This window comes from Dryobates pubescens, chromosome 19 (assembly GCF_014839835.1).
Source record: "Dryobates pubescens isolate bDryPub1 chromosome 19, bDryPub1.pri, whole genome shotgun sequence".
Classification (NCBI taxonomy): Eukaryota; Metazoa; Chordata; class Aves; order Piciformes; family Picidae; genus Dryobates; species Dryobates pubescens.
In genome coordinates, this window is record NC_071630.1 from 4,851,415 (window position 1) to 4,870,029 (window position 18,615).

The 18,615-nt window shown below is 44.7% G+C and overlaps 2 protein-coding genes across 2 annotated transcripts; one reads left to right on the top strand and one right to left on the bottom strand.

Annotated features, from left to right (window-relative positions):
* Nucleotides 1–840: 840 nt before the first annotated feature.
* Nucleotides 841–12,103, bottom strand: LOC104300808 (fatty acyl-CoA hydrolase precursor, medium chain). The gene is made up of 13 exons (XM_009901128.2): nt 11,953–12,103; nt 11,226–11,430; nt 10,690–10,825; nt 10,233–10,366; nt 9,578–9,731; nt 9,261–9,359; nt 8,350–8,448; nt 7,735–7,875; nt 6,509–6,589; nt 4,841–4,988; nt 3,999–4,148; nt 1,286–1,358; nt 841–1,156 (listed from the first exon to the last, which is right to left on the bottom strand). The coding sequence occupies exons 1-13, from the start codon at nt 12,026–12,028 to the stop codon at nt 976–978; spliced, it is 1,677 nt and encodes a 558-aa protein (XP_009899430.2). The 5' UTR covers nt 12,029–12,103; the 3' UTR covers nt 841–975.
* A 1,024-nt stretch (nt 12,104–13,127) lies between these two features.
* On the top strand, nt 13,128–15,796 carry CIAO2B (cytosolic iron-sulfur assembly component 2B). Its single transcript, XM_054170189.1, has 5 exons — nt 13,128–13,342; nt 13,432–13,511; nt 14,367–14,492; nt 14,996–15,041; nt 15,573–15,796. Exons 1-5 carry the CDS (start codon nt 13,201–13,203, stop codon nt 15,668–15,670), a joined length of 492 nt encoding a protein of 163 aa, XP_054026164.1. The 5' UTR covers nt 13,128–13,200; the 3' UTR covers nt 15,671–15,796.
* Nucleotides 15,797–18,615: the final 2,819 nt, after the last annotated feature.

An 18,615-nucleotide genomic window follows, 5' to 3' on the forward strand; every position in this document is an offset into this window, starting at 1 on the left:
CAATAGCTGAAAAACAGAGACAAACATCACATTTGTAGGCTCATGCTTGCACTAGAGCTCACAACTGCATTTTGCCTCCAGCAGGTATGGTAGAAACATTCAGAAGCCTGCATTTAAACAGGCTCAGTTTGGTTTACCACTCAGCCCTGCTGAGTATTCAACATTCACCAGAGTGTCCCTGGGACAAAGTGGAGTAACAGAGCACTGTGAAATCTTTTAACCTTTTACACTGTGATTTAGTTTTAGAACTGTGTCAGAGTTCCACTGCCCGTCTGCACTTCCAACATCAGCATTTTTTCTGTGCATATTCATGCAAAACCCTCTGTTAATCTCCTTTTCAAGGCAGTGGCACAGCACTTAGAGGAATTGTACATTGAATGAACCAGTGCTGGTAATGAAGGCTTGACCCAGAAATGGTAGAAACAGAAAGTGTGGAAATAATGTTGATCCTTCTAGGGCAGTTACTGCTAAATTTAAGAGGAAAAAAGTCTAGGTGATAGAGATTGAGTCTTCCTTTCCTACTATTGAAGTTCCTGCTATTACAGACCATGTATCAGAAATAGGCTCTCTCTGCTGCAAAACTGACTTAGAAAGCAGAATATTCTTTAGTTTTTGATTCTTTGCTTGTTTGTTTCCACAGAGGACCTTTATGTATCTAAATCAGGTCAAAACTTCTGCTAATCATTTCTCTATTGATTTAATGTTATTAAAAACAGCATTGCTGCTATATTCTGCCTTCAGGGAAGGAACAGGTAAAGAGGAACATTTGGGGATCTGGTGTTTGTATTCAATAAGTGAGGCTTCAGGGAAAAGTAAAGCATCACACAGGAGATGTAGATCAACTGCATTTATTGCAGTGAATAATTGCAAATATGACAACTGTTAAAAGAAGGGAAACAATTTTATCCTCAAAATGAAGTAATTTCTGTTACTTTCCAAATAGTTTGCTGACTATGTGCATGTTGAGGCTGTATATTATAACTCTGAATGAACCTTCTTTTTTTGCTCATTTGTGTTTTCAAACACCACCTTCTTCCAGAAATCTACCTTCTTTTCTTTCAGCTTTCTGCCTTTCTTTTGCTTGAGGTTTATCTGCAAGTATTCTTCATGCAGGTTGTAAGATGGCCATTCAGCCAAACCCTCTCCATTAGGATTTCTGGAACCAAAAAGAAAGAAAGAGTTAATGCCCTTCTGATTCACAAAGTTCAGACTGAACCAAGAAAGCAGCTAATTCACTAGGAGTCAATACAACCAGGAAGAAGTGTGATGAATCTCATGTTCTTACCCAGTTCGAGCAAAGTTAGCCCAGTACTTCATTAGAGTTCTGCTGAGATTCTTTTCTTCCTCTGTAACCTCACCTGAGACACAAAATAAAAATGGATTATTGTGTGTGGCAGAAATCTAAGCAGCATTTCAGTCTGTGAATATGTTATATTCACAGTCAAGTTTTCAGCACCCTTTAGGAAGGACAGCAGCATAATTATCTTTATTCCACAAACCAGGGAAACCGGGGACAAGGAAGTGATGTGCCTGTGGCTTTTCAGGAATCCAGAAACAACCCCAAAAAAGAACCCATGTGTCCTGTGTTCCACTGCAACTCAAGAAAAGGCCACATGGTTTAGTTTCATAGATCTCATTCTAGCCTTGTGGGTCAGAAATTCCCCCTTATTCACAGTATCACAGAATGTTTTGGGTTGGAAGGAACCTCTGGAGATCACCCAGTCCAACCCCGCCTGCCAGACCAGGGTTACCTAGGGCAGGTCACACAGGAACACATCCAGGTAAGTTTTGAGTATCTCCAGAGAAGGAGACTCCACAACCTCTCTGAGCAGACTGCTCCAGGGCTCCAGCACACTCACAGTGAAGAAGTTTTCCCTTGTGCTCCTGTGGCACCACCTCTGCTCCAGCTTGCCCCCATTGCCCCTTGTCCTGTCATTGGACATCCCTGAGCAGAGCCTGGCTCTGTCCTCCTGACACTGCCCTGCACATCTTTATCAACAGCAATGAGGTCACCCCGCAGGCTCCTGTCCTCACATGGAAGATGTTCCACTGCCTTCAGCATCTGGACTCTTTCAAGCAGTTCCCTGAGGTCCTTACTGAACTGAGAGGCCCAGAACTGGACACAATGTAAGCAAAGATTTGTTCCTTCTGATACCAAACAATGTCATTCTGTGGCTCAATACTTCATTCATTGAGATGCAGCCCCATGTTTGCCCACTGTGTCAGCTATGTGAAGATAATTTTAGTTACAGTGTGCTCTTAATTAGAAATGCACCTCAATACAGCAGAAAAATATTTCCTATTTTAGTGCTCTCAGTAAATTCTGGAAAATTAAAAAAAGAACTAGAAAGTGTTTTTTTTAGTGTAGGATGACGTCAGTGAAATAAATCAATACAAGCAAACCCAATACAAACTTAAATCAATGTAACAGATTAACAAATGGGTTTACAACACAACTGAATAGCTCCAAGGTTCAGAAGAGTAAAAGAAAATACAGACTATGAACCAGCATGACAAATGACAAAAAGAAAACCAGAAAAATATGCTGACTTAATTTAAAATAGGCAGAATTTCTGTGGTTCACTGTCAAAATAAGAACTGCTCCTAATTAGTTTCACAGGAAAGAAAATGCCTTATCCTGAGTCTAGGCACATGCAACTAAAGTAAGCTGCTGGATTCATAATATTCCTGAGGATGTGATCTCTTTTGTCTGACAGGTCAGTGATTGGCTGCATCAAGAGAAGTGTGGCCAGCAGGTCAAGGGAGGTGATTTCCCCCCTCTGCTCCACTCTGGTAAGACCCCCACCTGCAGTACTGCATCCAGTTCTGGAGCCCCTGTTACAAGAAGGATCTGGATGTGCTGGAATGTATCCAAGAAGGGCCACAAGTATGATCAGGGGGCTGGAGCTCCTCTGCTATGGAGACAGACTGATAGAGTTGGGGTTGTTCAGTCTGGAGAAGCAAAGGCTCTGAGGAGACCTTCTTGTGGCCTTCCAGTATCTGAAGGGAGCTACAAGAAAGCTGGGGAGGGACTGTTTAGGATGTCAGGCAGTGATAGGACTGGGGGGAATGGAGCAAAACTAGAAATGGGTAGATTGAGACTGGATGATAGGAAGAAGCTGTTCACCATGAGGGTGGTGAGACACTGGCACAGGGAGATGGTGGAAGCCTCATCCCTGGAGGTTTTTAAGGCCAGGCTGGATGTGGCTCTGAGAAACCTGATCTAGTGCAAGGTGTCTCTGCCCATGGCAGGGGGTTTGGAACTGGATGATCCTTGAGGTCCCTTCTAACCCTGACAATTCTATGATTCTATGATTTGGATTCAAAACTTCCAGAATCCTATGAGAATGCCCAAACTGAGAAAGCAAAGGCCCTTAACCCTTTCTCAATGGACCAGTTCCATTTTGAAGAAAAAGCTGAATCATTAACTGAGACATGGAACAAAATACTCTTTAACCTAACCATTAGATCTTCATGCAGAAAATCAAACACTAGGGTTCCAAGCCTTGCTCCAGTCAACACAACTGGAACTCTATCTGCAAAAGAGACCAAGTCCCCCATGCTCTGAAGCCAGACAGCCCATGGGATTTCCTGGAAAGGAGACATTAACTTGAATTCCAGAGGAAAACAGAAGAGCCCCCAGATTTCCTTCTTCCCAAGCACTCCACTAATCCTCTGCAATTTAATTGACCTTTTCTTCAATTGATTTTCCAGCCAAAGCTTTTTTATTGGCAATTTCACAATCAGTGCTGGGATAGTGACAGTGATTTTTTTTCTGGCAAATGTCCTACTTGCTATATTGTTGACCAACAGCAAAGGGTAGATGACAAAGGATGCAGAAGACAGCAAATCAGTGTTAAACAAAGTCTAAAAGATCTAGAGGGTTATACTTTGGTCTCATTGTTAATACAGCTGATTAAAATGGAAGCCCCACTATAGAACAGTGTCATGCCAGTGTTATGAGAGTAATTTCTAAGTGAACACTTAATGTTCCTTACTACGTAGCTGAATGTCCCCAGTCAGATATGGTCCTCCAAAGACAAAGCCAACATCATCTCCATGGTCAGCTTTCACATACTCTGGCTTACTGTCCCAGTAGGAAGAGGGCCGGTGCTGAAATTCAAAGAAGTAAGCAGGAGCTCCAGACTCTGAAAGACAAAACATTTACAGAAGAAATGTAAAGAAGAAAATTGGAAGGACATGTAACATTTAAAGAAGAAGCAGCATGTAAAGAAGAAAGCTGGCAGCAGCTGCTTAAAACATTACTTTAAATATGCCCAAAGCTTTACACATTTTGAATGCAATGTTGCATTCAAATATGTATTTTTAATTCCAAATGATAAACTCACAGCACATACACTAAAAAATATAAAATAAAATGAAATACTGACCCCAGGAACGTTTATAGACAAGAAAATATCATCAAATTGTTTTCCAGTTCTGGGTGTGTTTTGGCATGGTTTGTCTATACTTAAATAACAGAAAATCTCCAGCCTGCAGAACTGCTGACTTCCCAAGCCGTGCTGGGCCAAAGGACAAATTCCAGGTTGCTTTTATATGTTTTAATTTTGAAGCCTGTATACCTCAGCAAACATCCACCTGTGTTATCGTGCTCTGCTCTCAACACAGTGTGACCAGGAGCACAGGTGCAAGACATTCGTACCAAGATAAAGGATTAATTGCTTCACACAACCTTGCAGACCCTACATTACTTTTCATCCTCAGATTCCCAGGAGGAATCTCAAGAAGGCTGCCTACACACAACAGGATTTGTGTCCATATCATTTGATTCAGCATGCAGTAAGAGATTTGAACATCCTGCTGGTGTGGATTAGCTCACCTCTGTGATAGTTCAGTACTCTGATGGATGGCAGGACGAGTGCTGCATCCCCGAGCAAGTCCAGAAACCGGTCCCGTAGCTCAGCAGGATCGTCTGTGGTTCCTATATATTCATCCACAACCACAGGCAGAAGCTCTGATGGTACATTCTGAGAGGAAAAAAAAAAGGGAAACAAGAAGCCAACTGAATTGGCAACTAAAAATGGCATCTTGTAAGCTTTGGAGGTTCAGCAAAGGCACAGAGGTCCAGGTGTGTAGACTTTCTTTTGGGGGAAAAAGCACCCAAACACCAAAACCCATGACAGACAAACCACCTCAGGTGAAACTTATAGACTTAGGTGCATTACAACTCTACAGAAACTGACAGCATCCAGCAGCTTCTCCTGATAATAATTTTGGCTTCTGTTTCCTTCAGGACAAAAGAGATGGGAATAACAAAAGTAAATCCTTTGAGTCCTTGAAAGACTTATGGACCATTAGACTACAGGGCAAGAGCAGCAGGATCTCCAAACACAGCTTAAGCTTAAGCCTTAGAATTTGCTGCTTGAAAGATACATTTCAAAAGTAGGAGTGCAAAGCAACTGCTTAAAAAGTTACATCTAGTATAAGGTAAGCATATGGGAAAAGCCAGCTTTGAAAGCCATCAACCAGATTAGCCATCAACTGCCATCAGATTAGGGAAACCATGACAATCATCCTACATACAAATAGAGAAAAAAATGTTGCTTCAGAGGCAAAAGGCATTTCCCAAATCCCAGGCCTCCTTCTGTGCAGCTCCATACACTGTAGTCATAGAATCACAGAATGAATCATAGAATGTCTTGAGTTGGAAGAGACCTTGAAGATCATCCAGTTCCAACCCCCTGCCATGGGCAGGGACACCTCCCACCAGCCCAGGTTGCTCAAGGCCTCAGCCAAGCTGACTTTCAACACCTCCAGGGTGGGGACATCCACAACCTCCCTGGGCACCTGTTCCAGTGTCTTACTACCCTCACTCTCAAGAATTTCTTCCTAAGGACCAATCTAAATCCACCCTGCTCGAGTTTAAATCCATTCCCTCTCATCCCATCACCACAGGCCTGTACAAAAAGTGCCTCCCCAGCTCTCCTGTAGCTCTGCTCAGGTACTAGAAGGCTGCTCTAAGGTCTCCCTAGGGCCTTCTCTTCTCCAGGCTAAAGAGCCCCAGCTCCTTCAGTCCTCAGAGGAGAGGTGCTCCAGCCCTCAGATCATCTTTGTGGCTCTCCTCTAGACCCTGTGACTCTTCTGGAGTCCTTTCAGCTTTGCTGGATCTCTCCCCAAAACAGAATATAACCTCAAGGCTTAGTAACAGGGCAATGGGCTTAAACTTGAGAAAGGCAGATTTAGGTTGGACATCAGAAGGAAGTTCTTCACAATGAGAGCAGTGAAACACTGGCACAGGTTGCCCAGGGCTGTGGTTGAGGCCCCATCCCCAGAGACATTCAAGGTCAGACTTGATGTGTCCCTGGGCAGCCTTGATGTGTCCCTGCTGTTATCAGGGGGGTTGGACAAGATGACCCTGGAGGGTCTCTTCCAACCCAACTCAATCTGTGACTCTGTAAAATTTAAAGAACACCAAGCCTCACAAACCTGTTGTATGCCTCCAAAAAGAAATGCCACTTGTGGAGTGAATGGGTGCAGCAGTACTTACTATGAATGGTTTTAAAATCTCCATAGTTGAAATCATTGATTTTCTATCTCCCACTTCCTTTAAACCTGGTATGTTGGATGTCTGTGTGGAAAAAAAGGAATGTTATGGGCGCCCTCCAACTTCTCCAATCTTTTTAACATAGCAGCTGCATGATTCCAGTTCATTCTTATTTCTGATGTATATTTCTGAAGCATCACATCACATACAAAAAATGCAGTATGGTGCAGCAGCTGTCATGCAGAGCTTCTGTTTACTGCATTAGAGCAGAACTGAAGCAAAAAGCTGTCTCAGAGGCTTCTTTTCCCTCTGGTAGGGAAGATCTTACAAGTAACTGGCAGCCTCTCTGCTTCTAGTCCACTTGTTTGAAGCCTTTGAAGTAAAAATAAGGCAAGGCTCCTCCTCTTTTAGAGCATTACATAAAATGACTTCTGTCTGCAAAAAGGATTAGAACAGATTTCACTTTTACATTTGCCTTCTTGGACTGAGTACCAGCACACTCCTGAAGACAGGCAGTTACTATACAGATTCCAAACAAATGCTTTGTAGTACACAGATGGAGTAATGAAAAACTAAGGAAATTAAGATAATAGGGCAAGGTAGAGAGAGGACACCGACCCACCCCCCACAGTTTTGTGCAATTGCTCCTTCTTTTTGGAATTACCCATGGAATTCATATGAGAAAGAATTTATGCTCTGAGAAGGGGTTGGACATTTGCAATGTGCCTCTGCTCTGCCCCCAGAGGAGATTGTCAGCTGGCAGATCGTTCTGCCTGGTGGCAAGGAACAGAGGGACAATGATATGGCCAGCAGTCAGCACAATATACAGGGTGAGCTGTTTAAGGTGATCAGTACCACACTCATTCTATGTATGAGTCCTGAACGTTGTGTGGTGGGGGGCAGAAGGACTGCTTTCACTTTTCTTCCAGTAACAAGCCTTTGACTATTGCATTCTGTTTCCTCTCTCTGCCTGGATAAGGGATTAACATTATGGATGTGACAAGGATGTCCATGCAGTTCAGCTTGCAGGTTGAAGCCTGCCTCACTGTTTTGTGAGCAGCTGGTTCTGGGTCACTACAGAATCATAATGCAAAGTTTACCTTGCAAATACTTCCAATAATGCAAAACCTGTTTGGTCATACTTAAAGGTGTCCTACCAGCAAATACTTTCTGAGTTGCCCGCATCAGTTAATACAAACATTGAAAAAAACCAATAGTCATTAAATTACAGATCTAATATTCCAGCCAAATTCATTGTTGGTGACTCCTATCATATATGGAACGGCATTAAATTCTTTTCCAGCCAATATCTCTTCAGGTGTCTTGTGAAGAAATACTCCATCCAAAACTAAGGGTAGAAATGGGATATCCTGAAGGAGGAGAAAAGATGAAATTACTGGTTACTAGTATTTCCCACTTTCCCTTCAAATCAGATAATGAAGTGTTCACATCTAGTGTTCCAAGTGCAAAAAAGAAAAGCTTTAAGAAATCTGAGTATCTACAATCACTGTAACATAAATTTACACTTGGGCACAAGAGTATAAAATGCAAACCTGGTTGTGCTATGCTATGGAGTAATGGTTTCCTGCCCCTGTGCTGCTTCTAGCTGACATGAAAGCATACATATGCTGAAGCCTTGCTCACACTTTTATAGGTGCTGGAACACCTCACTGAAAATTCTTGAAAATAATGATGTGAAATTATTTCAATATTCAGGAAGTATTTTGACAAAAGCTAAAAATCAGCTTTGGAACAGACCAACAATGAACTCCAGTCAGAGGCTGAGCTGACGTTTCACAAGCATGCCATTAAGAACTTCTGTTAGGAGTTAAAGTGTCACCTACCTTGCTCTTCAAGAGTAACTCCTCTGCTTCCTGCTTCCTTAAGCAGTTTAGCAGTGACAGTGAACTGCTTGACTCACACTTGAATACACTTGCAACTTTCTGCAAATCATTAGCAAAGACAAGAACTGTTAGCTCTGAGGAGGTCTTTCAGGCATGTAGAAACAGGAAATACTATACACAGAACTGCTAGTAGTTTATTTAAGAGCAGATTTAGGTGGACATGATAGGTCTTTGAGTATTTTCTTTTACTGGTACCACTACAGTTTGAACATGGAGTGAAATTATTCTGGTATGCTTCTCTTTTTTGCTACACTTCACTGTTCTACAACAAACCTTGCTGTAGAGAGAACACAAAGTTGTCAGACAAATCAAATAATCATAAAATTAATTATTTATGAAATATTTCCTTTATTAGAACCTGCTGTTGCAGGAGGAGAAATGGAAAGGTACTCAGAGGGAGGAAATGAATGAACAAAGGTTTTTAGTTTGGGACTTTTACTTTAAAATGAATTTACTTCAAATAAAGACCCTCCATAAAAGACCATAGCTGACTAAAAATACTAAATGTCAGAGTTATTGTCTAAGATACAGTGTGCATGTGCCCAGCTTGGCATGTGTGCCACTGAAAATACCTAGAGTCAGCCCACAGGTTTATAATCATATAACTCTACAACCTATTTCCAACACCAAATAGATTGAAAATAGGCTATTTGTATGGAAATATATTTATTGCCAATCTATACATTTATAGGTATGCCATGAAAACAAATTTGTTCAACTTTGCAGCATAATATACAATATATAATAGACAATCCCTCTCTTCCCAAATTATCAGATATAAGAAATATCCTGGTTTAGGTTATAAAACTTTTTAAATGAAAAAAAAAGAAAAAAAACCAAAAAGAGCTTACCTTAAGATCTGTTGAAATGAAATGTTTATCAGAGTGGACAATAAGTCCACTCTCTGATATTGCTTTATGAAAGAGCCCCTTCGATAAAGGGGATAAAACCTGCCAAGAAGAGAACAACAAGTATTTACTCAACAAGTATTTACTCAACATCAAGGTCCTTATTCCATAACTTAATACTTGATTCAGTGGGGGATTAGATATTTTTAGGTGCTTAGAGGGGAAGTCTCTAGATGTGGCATGAAATGGTACACTGACTGAGTTTTGGAATTATTTTTTTTAAGACTTTACTTTTTAGTGTTTTTCTACTGCATGCCTACGTGTGCAAAAACAGAGCAAGCTCCTGCAGATACACCAAAGAGTGTGACAGATCCTGGATCTCCACCAAAGTGTTCAATGTTTTCTTGGATCCACCGAAGAGCTGCTACTTGATCCAAAAAGGCCCAGTTCCCACGAGCATGTTCATCACCAGTACTGAAAGGAAAGCATTACAATGGCAGCTTCTGAGGAAATGCAAGAGTTCTGCTGGTACAAGAATAAAATCAATCTCACCAACTCACATTCTGTGTCATATTTGGCCAGGGAAAGATCCATATGGCCCTGCTGACCTAAAGCCCTCCATAGTCAGATCTAAGCCCCACTGACTTATTCGCCTCTGCTATTTGTTCACCCATACACAGATGGATTCTTGGCCTGTCCACACCAATGGCTGGAGCAAAGGCAAGAAGATCCTATTCAGAACCAAAGAAGGTCACCTTCGATTTGATAACAGTCTACAACCAAATGCCAGCACAAATGGAATTATATGGACATTTCTTAATGTTCTTAAGTCCTGCTGTCAGTGGATTATGCACATTCAAAGCACTTTAGCAGTGGGAAGCTGGTAGAGAAGTTCAGCTGATGTAGAGAACAAAGCTCCCCATGCTTTAAACATGAGAGGAAGCATTTTGTAACAAGTGAAATGGGTTATCTTACTTGAAGAATCCAAGGAGTCCAAGCCTGTACTGAATGATGACTACCACAACATTCTCATAGGCTGAAAGTGCAGAGCCATCATACCTAGCAGCACCACCAAATATAAAATTGCCTCCATGGATCCACACCATTACCTTAGAGAAAAGAAAAGATGAGGCACTTCATACATTGTTTGGCAGATTTCATAGAAGCAGAGAATGGCTTAGGTTGGAAGGGACCTTAGAGACCATCTGCTCTAACTTCCTTCAGAAAAAAGGAAGACGACAGCAGAGAATTAGGAGATGCAAACCACCCAAAGCACAGTGGGAGCTAAAGTTTCAGTTGGTGGACTTTGACTTTTACATAATAAGATTATTTTTGCTAATGCAGCATCCCATTTTCAAAAGCAATTAAGTGACTTAAGAGCTAGCATTAGGTGCAAACTTTGTACAAGGTGTTTGCACAAGGGGTCACATACAGGTAACTTGCCCTTGTTTGCAGCAGCAGGGCTGTAAACATTCAGATACAAGCAGTCCTCGGAAGTTCGGAAGGGAAGGTGTTTTTCTTTGAAGTTTGTCTCAGCTGTTTTCATCAGAGATGGATCCTGAGGACATCTTCACAAAAGAAAGGAGTCATGACTATTAGTAGGAAAACTGAAGTAACAACAATCTAACAACAAGAGATAAAACACTTTCTTTTGCCCCACGGACCGAATTCCTGCAGCGTGCTCTAACTTTGATTTGCTGATACACAGTTAGAGGTGCATCCTGTCAAAGCAGAGCTCTATACTTCTACTTAAAAGCTGAACTGTTTCATCTGAGAAAATGTAATTTCCAGAGACAGGAATTTCCCAGGCATCCTTTGAGGCTCCTACTCCCACAGGTCTTAGGAAACATTTCAGTACTGGCAGCATATTCACTACCAGTCTCTACAAGCCCATCCCCAAACATCCGACCTCTGTAACCTGACAAAGGTGAGCAGATCCTGTACACAAACAAATTGGGAAGCTCTCACAGTGGTGGGTAAGAAGTTGCATCCCTCAGACCACTCCAGGGTTCAGGCGGTTCAGGCGAGGAAAACCTCAAAGATCCAACAGGGGCTTTTGCAAAAGGAATCCCAAGGAAAGCATTGACACGTCTCTCTGTCCCCTTCACATTTGTTTGTATCCCTTTGAGCCGTCCATGTGTGATAGTCACTTCTGGCTCAGCTCCATTCCATCCTTAATAACACATAAAGATAAAAAAAGAATTAATCCACCAGTATTTAAATTGCATAATTGTCAGACAGAATTCAATGCACCACGTTTTACTCATCTTGGTTTAGAAGATTTCAGCTTATTCAATTTTCTTCTATTTTGATTTAATTTTGAGCAATGACACCCCCCCCACCAGTCAGTCACAGTGCAAGAGCATAAAGCTTGAAAACAAAGTTCAGAGCAAACAGCAGCTATCAAAATCATCAATAACTGCTGAATTTAATCATCCAGCAAGAGCTTGAAAGTTATTTTGCTTAGATAATTCAGAAATTATTTTGCTTTCTTACAGAAAGCAAGCTTCACTTTAATAAAATCATCTCAGCAACGCTTTCCTCTCATAAAATCAGGTTGTTGGGGTTTTTTAATCAAGCTTATAAAGGTATTTTTGCAATTGCTAACAGAAGTATAAGAGCTGCACTACCTTTGAAAATCACCACCCTGCCACTTGCTTCCCCAGCAGCAATAACAACAGGTTTTGTATCTCACCTTCTGCTCCAGCAGTGATGAATGCTATGCAACAAAACAAGGTACCAAGCAAGGAAATCTGACTTCGAGAAGCCATCTTTTCACCTTTGTTTACTCTCTGTCCTCTGGTTTCACAGAGATGAGGATGATACAAAGGTCCCGGTGATCAAGGACTGCTATAAAATTCCCTTCTGAAGGTGTGCTAGGCACTTTCAGAGCTAAGCTTGTAACACAGGGTAAATAAATCCCTCGGTGGGATGCCCCTAAGCAGTACCTGATCCTGAGATTGGATGGGCTGAAAATGACCCAGCACCGCCTATGACAACAAAAGGTTTAATCACAGCTAGCATTGTGCCCTTGTGGGCCAGTGGCATAGTGGGGTGGGTTAGAAGAGCTGTGGTTAATAGGTCGAGAGAGGTTCTCCTCCCACTCTACTCTGCCCTGCTGAGGCTGCGTCTGGAATATTGTGTCCAGTTCTGGGCTCCAGCTCAAGAATGACCTCCGGGAACTGCTTGAGAGAGTCCAGCACAGAGCCACAAAGCTGCTGAAGGCAGTGGAACATCTCCTGTGAGGACAGGCTAAGGGAGCTGGGGCTCTTGAGCTTGGAGGAGCCTGAGGGGTGCCCTCATTCACGTTGATAAAGATGTGAAGGGTGAGGGCTGGGAGCCAGGCTCTGCTCAGCGATGTCCAAGGGGCACCAGGTGCAAGCTGGAGCAGAGGCAGCGCCACGGGAACACAAAAACTGAGAGTGCTGGAGCCCTGGAGCAGGCTGCCCAGAGAGATTGTGGAGTCTCCTTCTTGGAGACACTCAAAGGTCTCCTGTATGCATTCCTGTGTGACCTGCTCTAGGTGCCCGGGCTCTGCCAGGGGGAGCTGGACTGGATGATGTCCAGGGGTCCCTTCCAACCCCTAACTTTCTGCGGCTCCCTCCGGAGGCCCCTCGCAGACTCTGCAGTGCCGCCGGCTCCACAGAAGCCATTCGTCTGTCACTACCGACTGTGTTCGACAAGCAGACTGGAGCCGCGGCTGCGGCCTCCGCGCCCCTTCTGCGCCCCGCAGAGCTGCCCTGCAAGCGCCCAAACGTCCGCGAGCTGCCGGCGCCAGCCGCGCGCCTAGCCCACAGGGGGGCGCTGCCGCCGCGGGGAGCAGAGGCCCGCGCCGCCCGGCACCACCCGGAGCGCGCCCCCGCGCCCGGTGCGTCGGCGAAAGGAGTCCGGGCCCCTTCCGTTCCCCCGGCTGCACCCGGCACGCAGGGCCTGAGCGGGGGCCATGGTGGGCCCAGGCCCCGGCGGCGGGGCGCCGCTGGAGAACGCCAACCCCCTCATCTACCGCCGCTCTGGGGAGCGGCCGGTGACAGCGCAGGAGGAGGACGACGAGCTGCCGGACGCCATCGATGACCGGGAGATCTTCGATATCCTGCCGGGAGGGGAGAGGAGGGGAGGGCCAGCGGGCGGCGGGGGCTGGGAGAGGGCCGCAGCTCCGTTTTCCTTAACCTGGCACATCTCATTCGCTCCATCAACGACCCCGAGCACCCCCTCACCCTGGAGGAGCTGAACGTGGTGGAGCAAATGCGAGTCAAAGTGAGCGCCTGGCTGCGGGCTGTTAGCGGCGCTGCTGCCTCTGCCGGCGCCTGAATTGCCTTTTCTGACATTACAAGAGGTTGTTACAGCAGCCTACTGCAGAACAAAGCTGGGGAAGGGTCTGGAGAACAGGGCTGGTGAGGAGCAGCTGCAGGAACTGGGAGTGTTTAGTGTGGAGGAGGCTGAGGGAGACCTCATTGCTCTCTACAGCACCCTGAAGGGAGGTTGCAGTTAGGTGGGGATTGGTCTCTTCTTCCTAGTATAAGGTGCTAGGATGAGAGGAAATGGCCTGAAATTGTGCGAGGGAAGGGTTACGTTGGAGGTTAGGAAAAATTTCTGTGCTGCAGGAGTGGTCAGAGATTAGAACAGGCTGCCCAGGGAGGTGGTGGAATCCTCCTCCCTAGAGGCAAGAAATGTCTGGCCATGGCATTCTGGGACATGGTTTAATGGCCATGGTGGTGTTGGGTTGATGGTTGGACTGGATAATCTTAGAGGGCTTTTGCAACCCAAACAGTTCTGTGGTTTTATGAACAGACTGGAATAATCTCCAAGGAATCATCTGCAAAGGAAGCAGTGGATTCCCTTACACTGGACAGCTTGAAGGCTCAGTTTGACAGGGTGCTGGGCCAGCTCATTTCAACTAGGCTATTACCAAGAAAGGTTGGACCAGATGATCCCTGGGGTCCCTTCCAACCTGACATTATATGATTCTGTGGTAGTGCAGGTAAATAGAGTGTTTAAAAATGTCAGTGAAGAAAACTCTAAGCTTCAAGTTGCATTTCACATAAAGTGTCCCCAGCCTCCTGGGGTCCAGGCAGTGAGTTTGATGCATGGGAAGTGTTTGTTTTTTGACAGGTGAATGACGCAGAAAGCACAGTGGCAGTGGAGTTCACTCCCACCATTCCTCACTGCAGCATGGCCACCTTAATCGGCCTCTCCATCAAAGTGAAACTGCTCAGATCGCTGCCTGAGAGATTTAAGGTGAGTCAGCAAATCACCCTGGGAAACAGAAGAGGTGGAGGCTGATGGAAAAGATAAAAAGCCCCATCCCACCAACAGTCATTCCTCCAACAAAACAAGATGCAGTTAACTAACTTACAATGAAAAATAACTAGAGCTCCTTTCATGGTGAGGGACACAGTCCAGGAACTAGGCAGGGCAGTGGACTAAAATCCATGAAGCACTATGGTTCTGTGACAGCAATGTCAAGAGTTGAATGGGGTTATGGGGGAAAGGCACGTGCAGTGCTGTCTGCATGGGAGGAGAGGTTTGTGCCTCACCTGCCTGGCTGAGGAAGATGGGAATGCAGAATATTCTGATTTTTAACTTGATTTTATTCTGCTGTATGCAGTATTAGGAATTGGCAAGAATGTCCTCCCCTCACACACCGTTTCTGTTACTGTTTGCCTCATCTATTTATTTTTATTATGAAATAGTTGGAGCTTCCAGTGTTTGTTAGACTTGTCCCCTTTTTTCTTTTGAAGCTGGATGTCCATATAACACCAGGAACACATGCCTCTGAGCATGCAGGTAAGGGTTTTTTGATGATTTTGTGGTCTGTTGTTTTTTTTTTTAATCTTGCAAATTAGAGTGGAATGAGCTTCCCACACCTGCAGAGCTGCTGGTTAGTACCTGGGACTTGGTGTGCGTCAGCTTCTGGGGGATGTTGCAGAACAGGAGTGTGCAATAATGGCACTCGGATGTGTTCTGTACCCTGCTTGAAACATCTCCTCAGGCAGCATCTGCTCTCATCTAGTCATTGATTTGCCTGTGTTAGGGAGGACTCAGAAAATGGGGAGAGGCAGGGGGGAAATGTCTTTTTGTGTTACACCTACACATGTGTAGCTCCCTGCTGCTGAGTCACAAGCAGCTTGCTGGCTTAGCTGGGGAGAGCAGTGCCAGCTTTGACTTGACAGCGGCTCAGGAGTGTCCTCAGCAGCTGCAGAATTACCTGAGTACCATAGCAACAGTGTGACTGGGTCTGGACGTAAAATGCTTTGGAGAAGACATGGTGTTCCTGTGTTTTGACCAGTTTCTGGTGATTCTTTTTGTTCTGCACAGTTAACAAACAGCTTGCTGACAAAGAACGTGTGGCAGCTGCCTTGGAGAACTCTCACTTGCTGGAAGTGGTGAATCAGTGTTTGTCTGCTCGATCATAACTGCCCCTTGAGGAAACCCTTGGGATCCTGCTTATGTTCAACTCCTTTTGTATAGAAGTGGTGATGCTGGTGTTGCACTGGACATAATCTGTCAGCAGAATAAAATCTCTTTGGAGTTTCTTGTAAGATGCTTCATTATTCAAAAAAACCAACAAAACAAAAAGGGCAGATTGAGACTGGAGATTAGGAAGAAATTCTTGACAGTGAGGGTGGGGACACACTGGAACAGGTTGCCCAGGGAGGCTTGTGGATGCCTCCTCCCTGGAGGTGTTCAAGGCTAGGTTGGATGAGGCCTGGATGAGGGCTGGTGGGAGGTATCCCTGCCCATGGCAATGGGATTAGAACTGGATGATCTTTAAGGTCCCCTCCAGCCCAAACCATCCTTTGACTCAATGTGGGAAATGAACTTAGAGGCAGCTACAAAAAGATAATGAAAATTGACTTCTTTCAGCCTGATTTTAACCAGTTTCTCCCTACACAAAATGTATAGAATCATGTATACTTTTTAGAAAGAAGGTTTTGCTGACTTGCTTGATGGTCATGCTTTGTATTTCTGTAGTATTTTGCCTTGGAGGGTCTCAGGTGCTGCTTTACAAAGGGTGAAGCTATGAACACTATGTAAGCCACAGCATGGTGGCCAAATCCAGTCTGTTGAGCAGCTGAGGAAACTGAGGCAGCAGTGATCCAAGTGTGACATCTGAAGTCACGTAGCAAAATAGCACAGAAACAAACCCAAATCTTCCCATTTCAGAAGCGAGGCTTCCAGTTTGTACTGGGCTTCTACAGGAGGCCACCTCTGCAGCAGCTTTAATCTGCTTATTTGGGTTAGCATCCCTTCAATGATCAGCACTTGCTTGGATGTATGAATGAGACTGTAAATAAAGGCAGTATTTATGTGGTATTAATTTTGGGAAGGAAGCAGAATGACCTGGAGGTTAATACTGTCTTTTCTCTCTGCCTCTTGCTGAATCACTGGACTGATGAGGTCTGACATTGCCAACCACAAATGAAGCTTCATCCATGGCAATGCAGGCAGGCAGCTCACAGGCAGCATGCTTGGTTGGTTTGATTTTGTTTTCTGTTTGGATTTGTGGGATTTTTTTTTTTTTTTTTAACAGAATATGAATTTTGCCCTCACAGATTTTGGGAAAGAAAGGAATGCAAATATGTGCCAGGGGGAAAACAGAAGGATGACTAAGCTGCCAACAGATTGCTTCAACCTGCAGTCCAACTAGAGAAGGAATCAGTAAATTAATGCTTTGTTGAATCTCTCTGCTTGGCTTTCACCACTACATAACAACAGTGCTAAATAACTGATGGAGATGTTGGCACTTGCCTCATGAAGCACTGTACACAGTAACCCTGGGGGGGCACTTTGCACTGTTTACCTTTCCAGAGAAGCAACAGCATTAGCTTCTTCTTCTTTAAATTGATAGTGTAGAGTTGGGGACTGGCTTCACTGACAAGGGATTCTGTTGTGGGGTGTCAGAGAAAAGGTCTGACTTCTGCTGCTTAGGGATGGAGAATTCCTTTACATGTATCATTCACTAAGTGATGTGGATTTTGTGAGATGGTAACAACAGCAGTAAGGACAAACCACAGTTCACAGAATGGTAGGGGTTGGAAGGGACCCCTGGAGATCATCAAGTCCAAGGTCACACAGAAACATGCCCAGGTGGGTTTGGAACGTCCCCAGAGATGGAGACTCCACCACCAATCTGGGCAGCCTGCTCCAGTGCTCTTTCACTCTTAAATTAAAGAAGTTCCTCCTTGTGTTTAGATGGAACTTCTGATGATCAAATTTGTGCCCATCCTCTCACTGGGGACCACTGAAAACAGACTTGCTTCCATTCTCCTGACACCTATCCATTAAGTATTGATTAGCATTCTCTTTTCCAAGTTAAAAAGCCTCAATTCTCTTAGCCTCTTCATCACAGAGATGCCCCAGTCCCCTCAGCATCTTTGTCACCCTTTTCTGTACCATCTCCAGCAAGTCCTTGAACCAGGGAGCCCAGAACTGGACACAGTGCTCCAGATGTGGCCTAACCAGGTCAGAGTAAAGGGTGAGAAGAACCTCCCTCAACCTGCTTGCCACATTCTTCTTGATGCACCCCAGGCTTATGGTCATCCTTTTGTCCACGAGGACTCCCAGGTGCTTTCCCCCAGAGCTGCTCTCCAACAGACTAGCCACTAACCTGTTCTGATCCACAGGCTTCAGTTACTTTGCTGAAGATCACAGGACTACCTGGTCAGGCTTCCTCAGCTTGGACACTTGCTGAATGCTGATGTACCACCAGCTCTAGCAAAACTCTTCTGTTCCCTGGTTGTAATGATTGCTGGCTGGCTCCTGCTGCATGGAGATAAAGTGGGAGAAAAATTCATTAACTTGTTACAAATGCTTCTTTTCAGATTTTTATTTTTCCAAATAAAAGTTACTCCTAAATTTGGCCTCTGGAATGCTTTGTAATAGGACACAGAAACTCTGCCTCTTTAGAGCAGCTGTGTTGAATACAAACAGCCTCATTCAAGTCCAGGAAAAATGCCAGAAGCAGACATCTGGTTTGCATTCCTAGGCTCTGGGCAGAGCCTTCCAGGGGTGGCTGAATGGTACTCACTACTCTGTCTGCAAACACTGCAAGAGGAGCTCCCTGGGGCAATGGCTGGGTTGTGCACTGGAGTAACCTGCCCTGTGTTTGAGCCTCACACCACCACATTTCCTGCATCTGATGTCCACCACAGGGCACACTCTTGGGCCTGCCCACACAATCCTGCTCTCAGACTTCCCCAGCTGCTCCCATACTGCCATTCCTGCCTAGTACCAGCAATGTGACACTCTAAAATCTGTTCTTCCCCCAGTTTCATGAGTGGCAGGGAGGCAGCTCCCAGCTCTGTATCCCACAAGGCAGGTGAACTGCATGGCAGAACTTCACTCCAGTGGTGGTATT

Excerpts from the sequence above, each read along its gene's own strand:
- LOC104300808 (XM_009901128.2), bottom strand. The coding sequence starts at position 12,028 with ATGGCTTCTCGAAGTCAGATTTCCTTGCTTGGTACCTTGTTTTGTTGC. Across the intron at positions 9,360-9,577 it reads CTTGCTCTGTTTTTGCACAC|GTTTTATCCCCTTTATCGAA; the intron begins GTAGGCATGCAG and ends TCTTCTTGGCAG. Across the intron at positions 1,359-3,998 it reads TGGGGACATTCAGCTACGTA|GTGAGGTTACAGAGGAAGAA; the intron begins GTAAGGAACATT and ends TTTGTGTCTCAG.
- CIAO2B (XM_054170189.1), top strand. The coding sequence starts at position 13,201 with ATGGTGGGCCCAGGCCCCGGCGGCGGGGCGCCGCTGGAGAACGCCAAC. Across the intron at positions 14,493-14,995 it reads CGCTGCCTGAGAGATTTAAG|CTGGATGTCCATATAACACC; the intron begins GTGAGTCAGCAA and ends TTTCTTTTGAAG. Across the intron at positions 15,042-15,572 it reads ACATGCCTCTGAGCATGCAG|TTAACAAACAGCTTGCTGAC; the intron begins GTAAGGGTTTTT and ends TGTTCTGCACAG.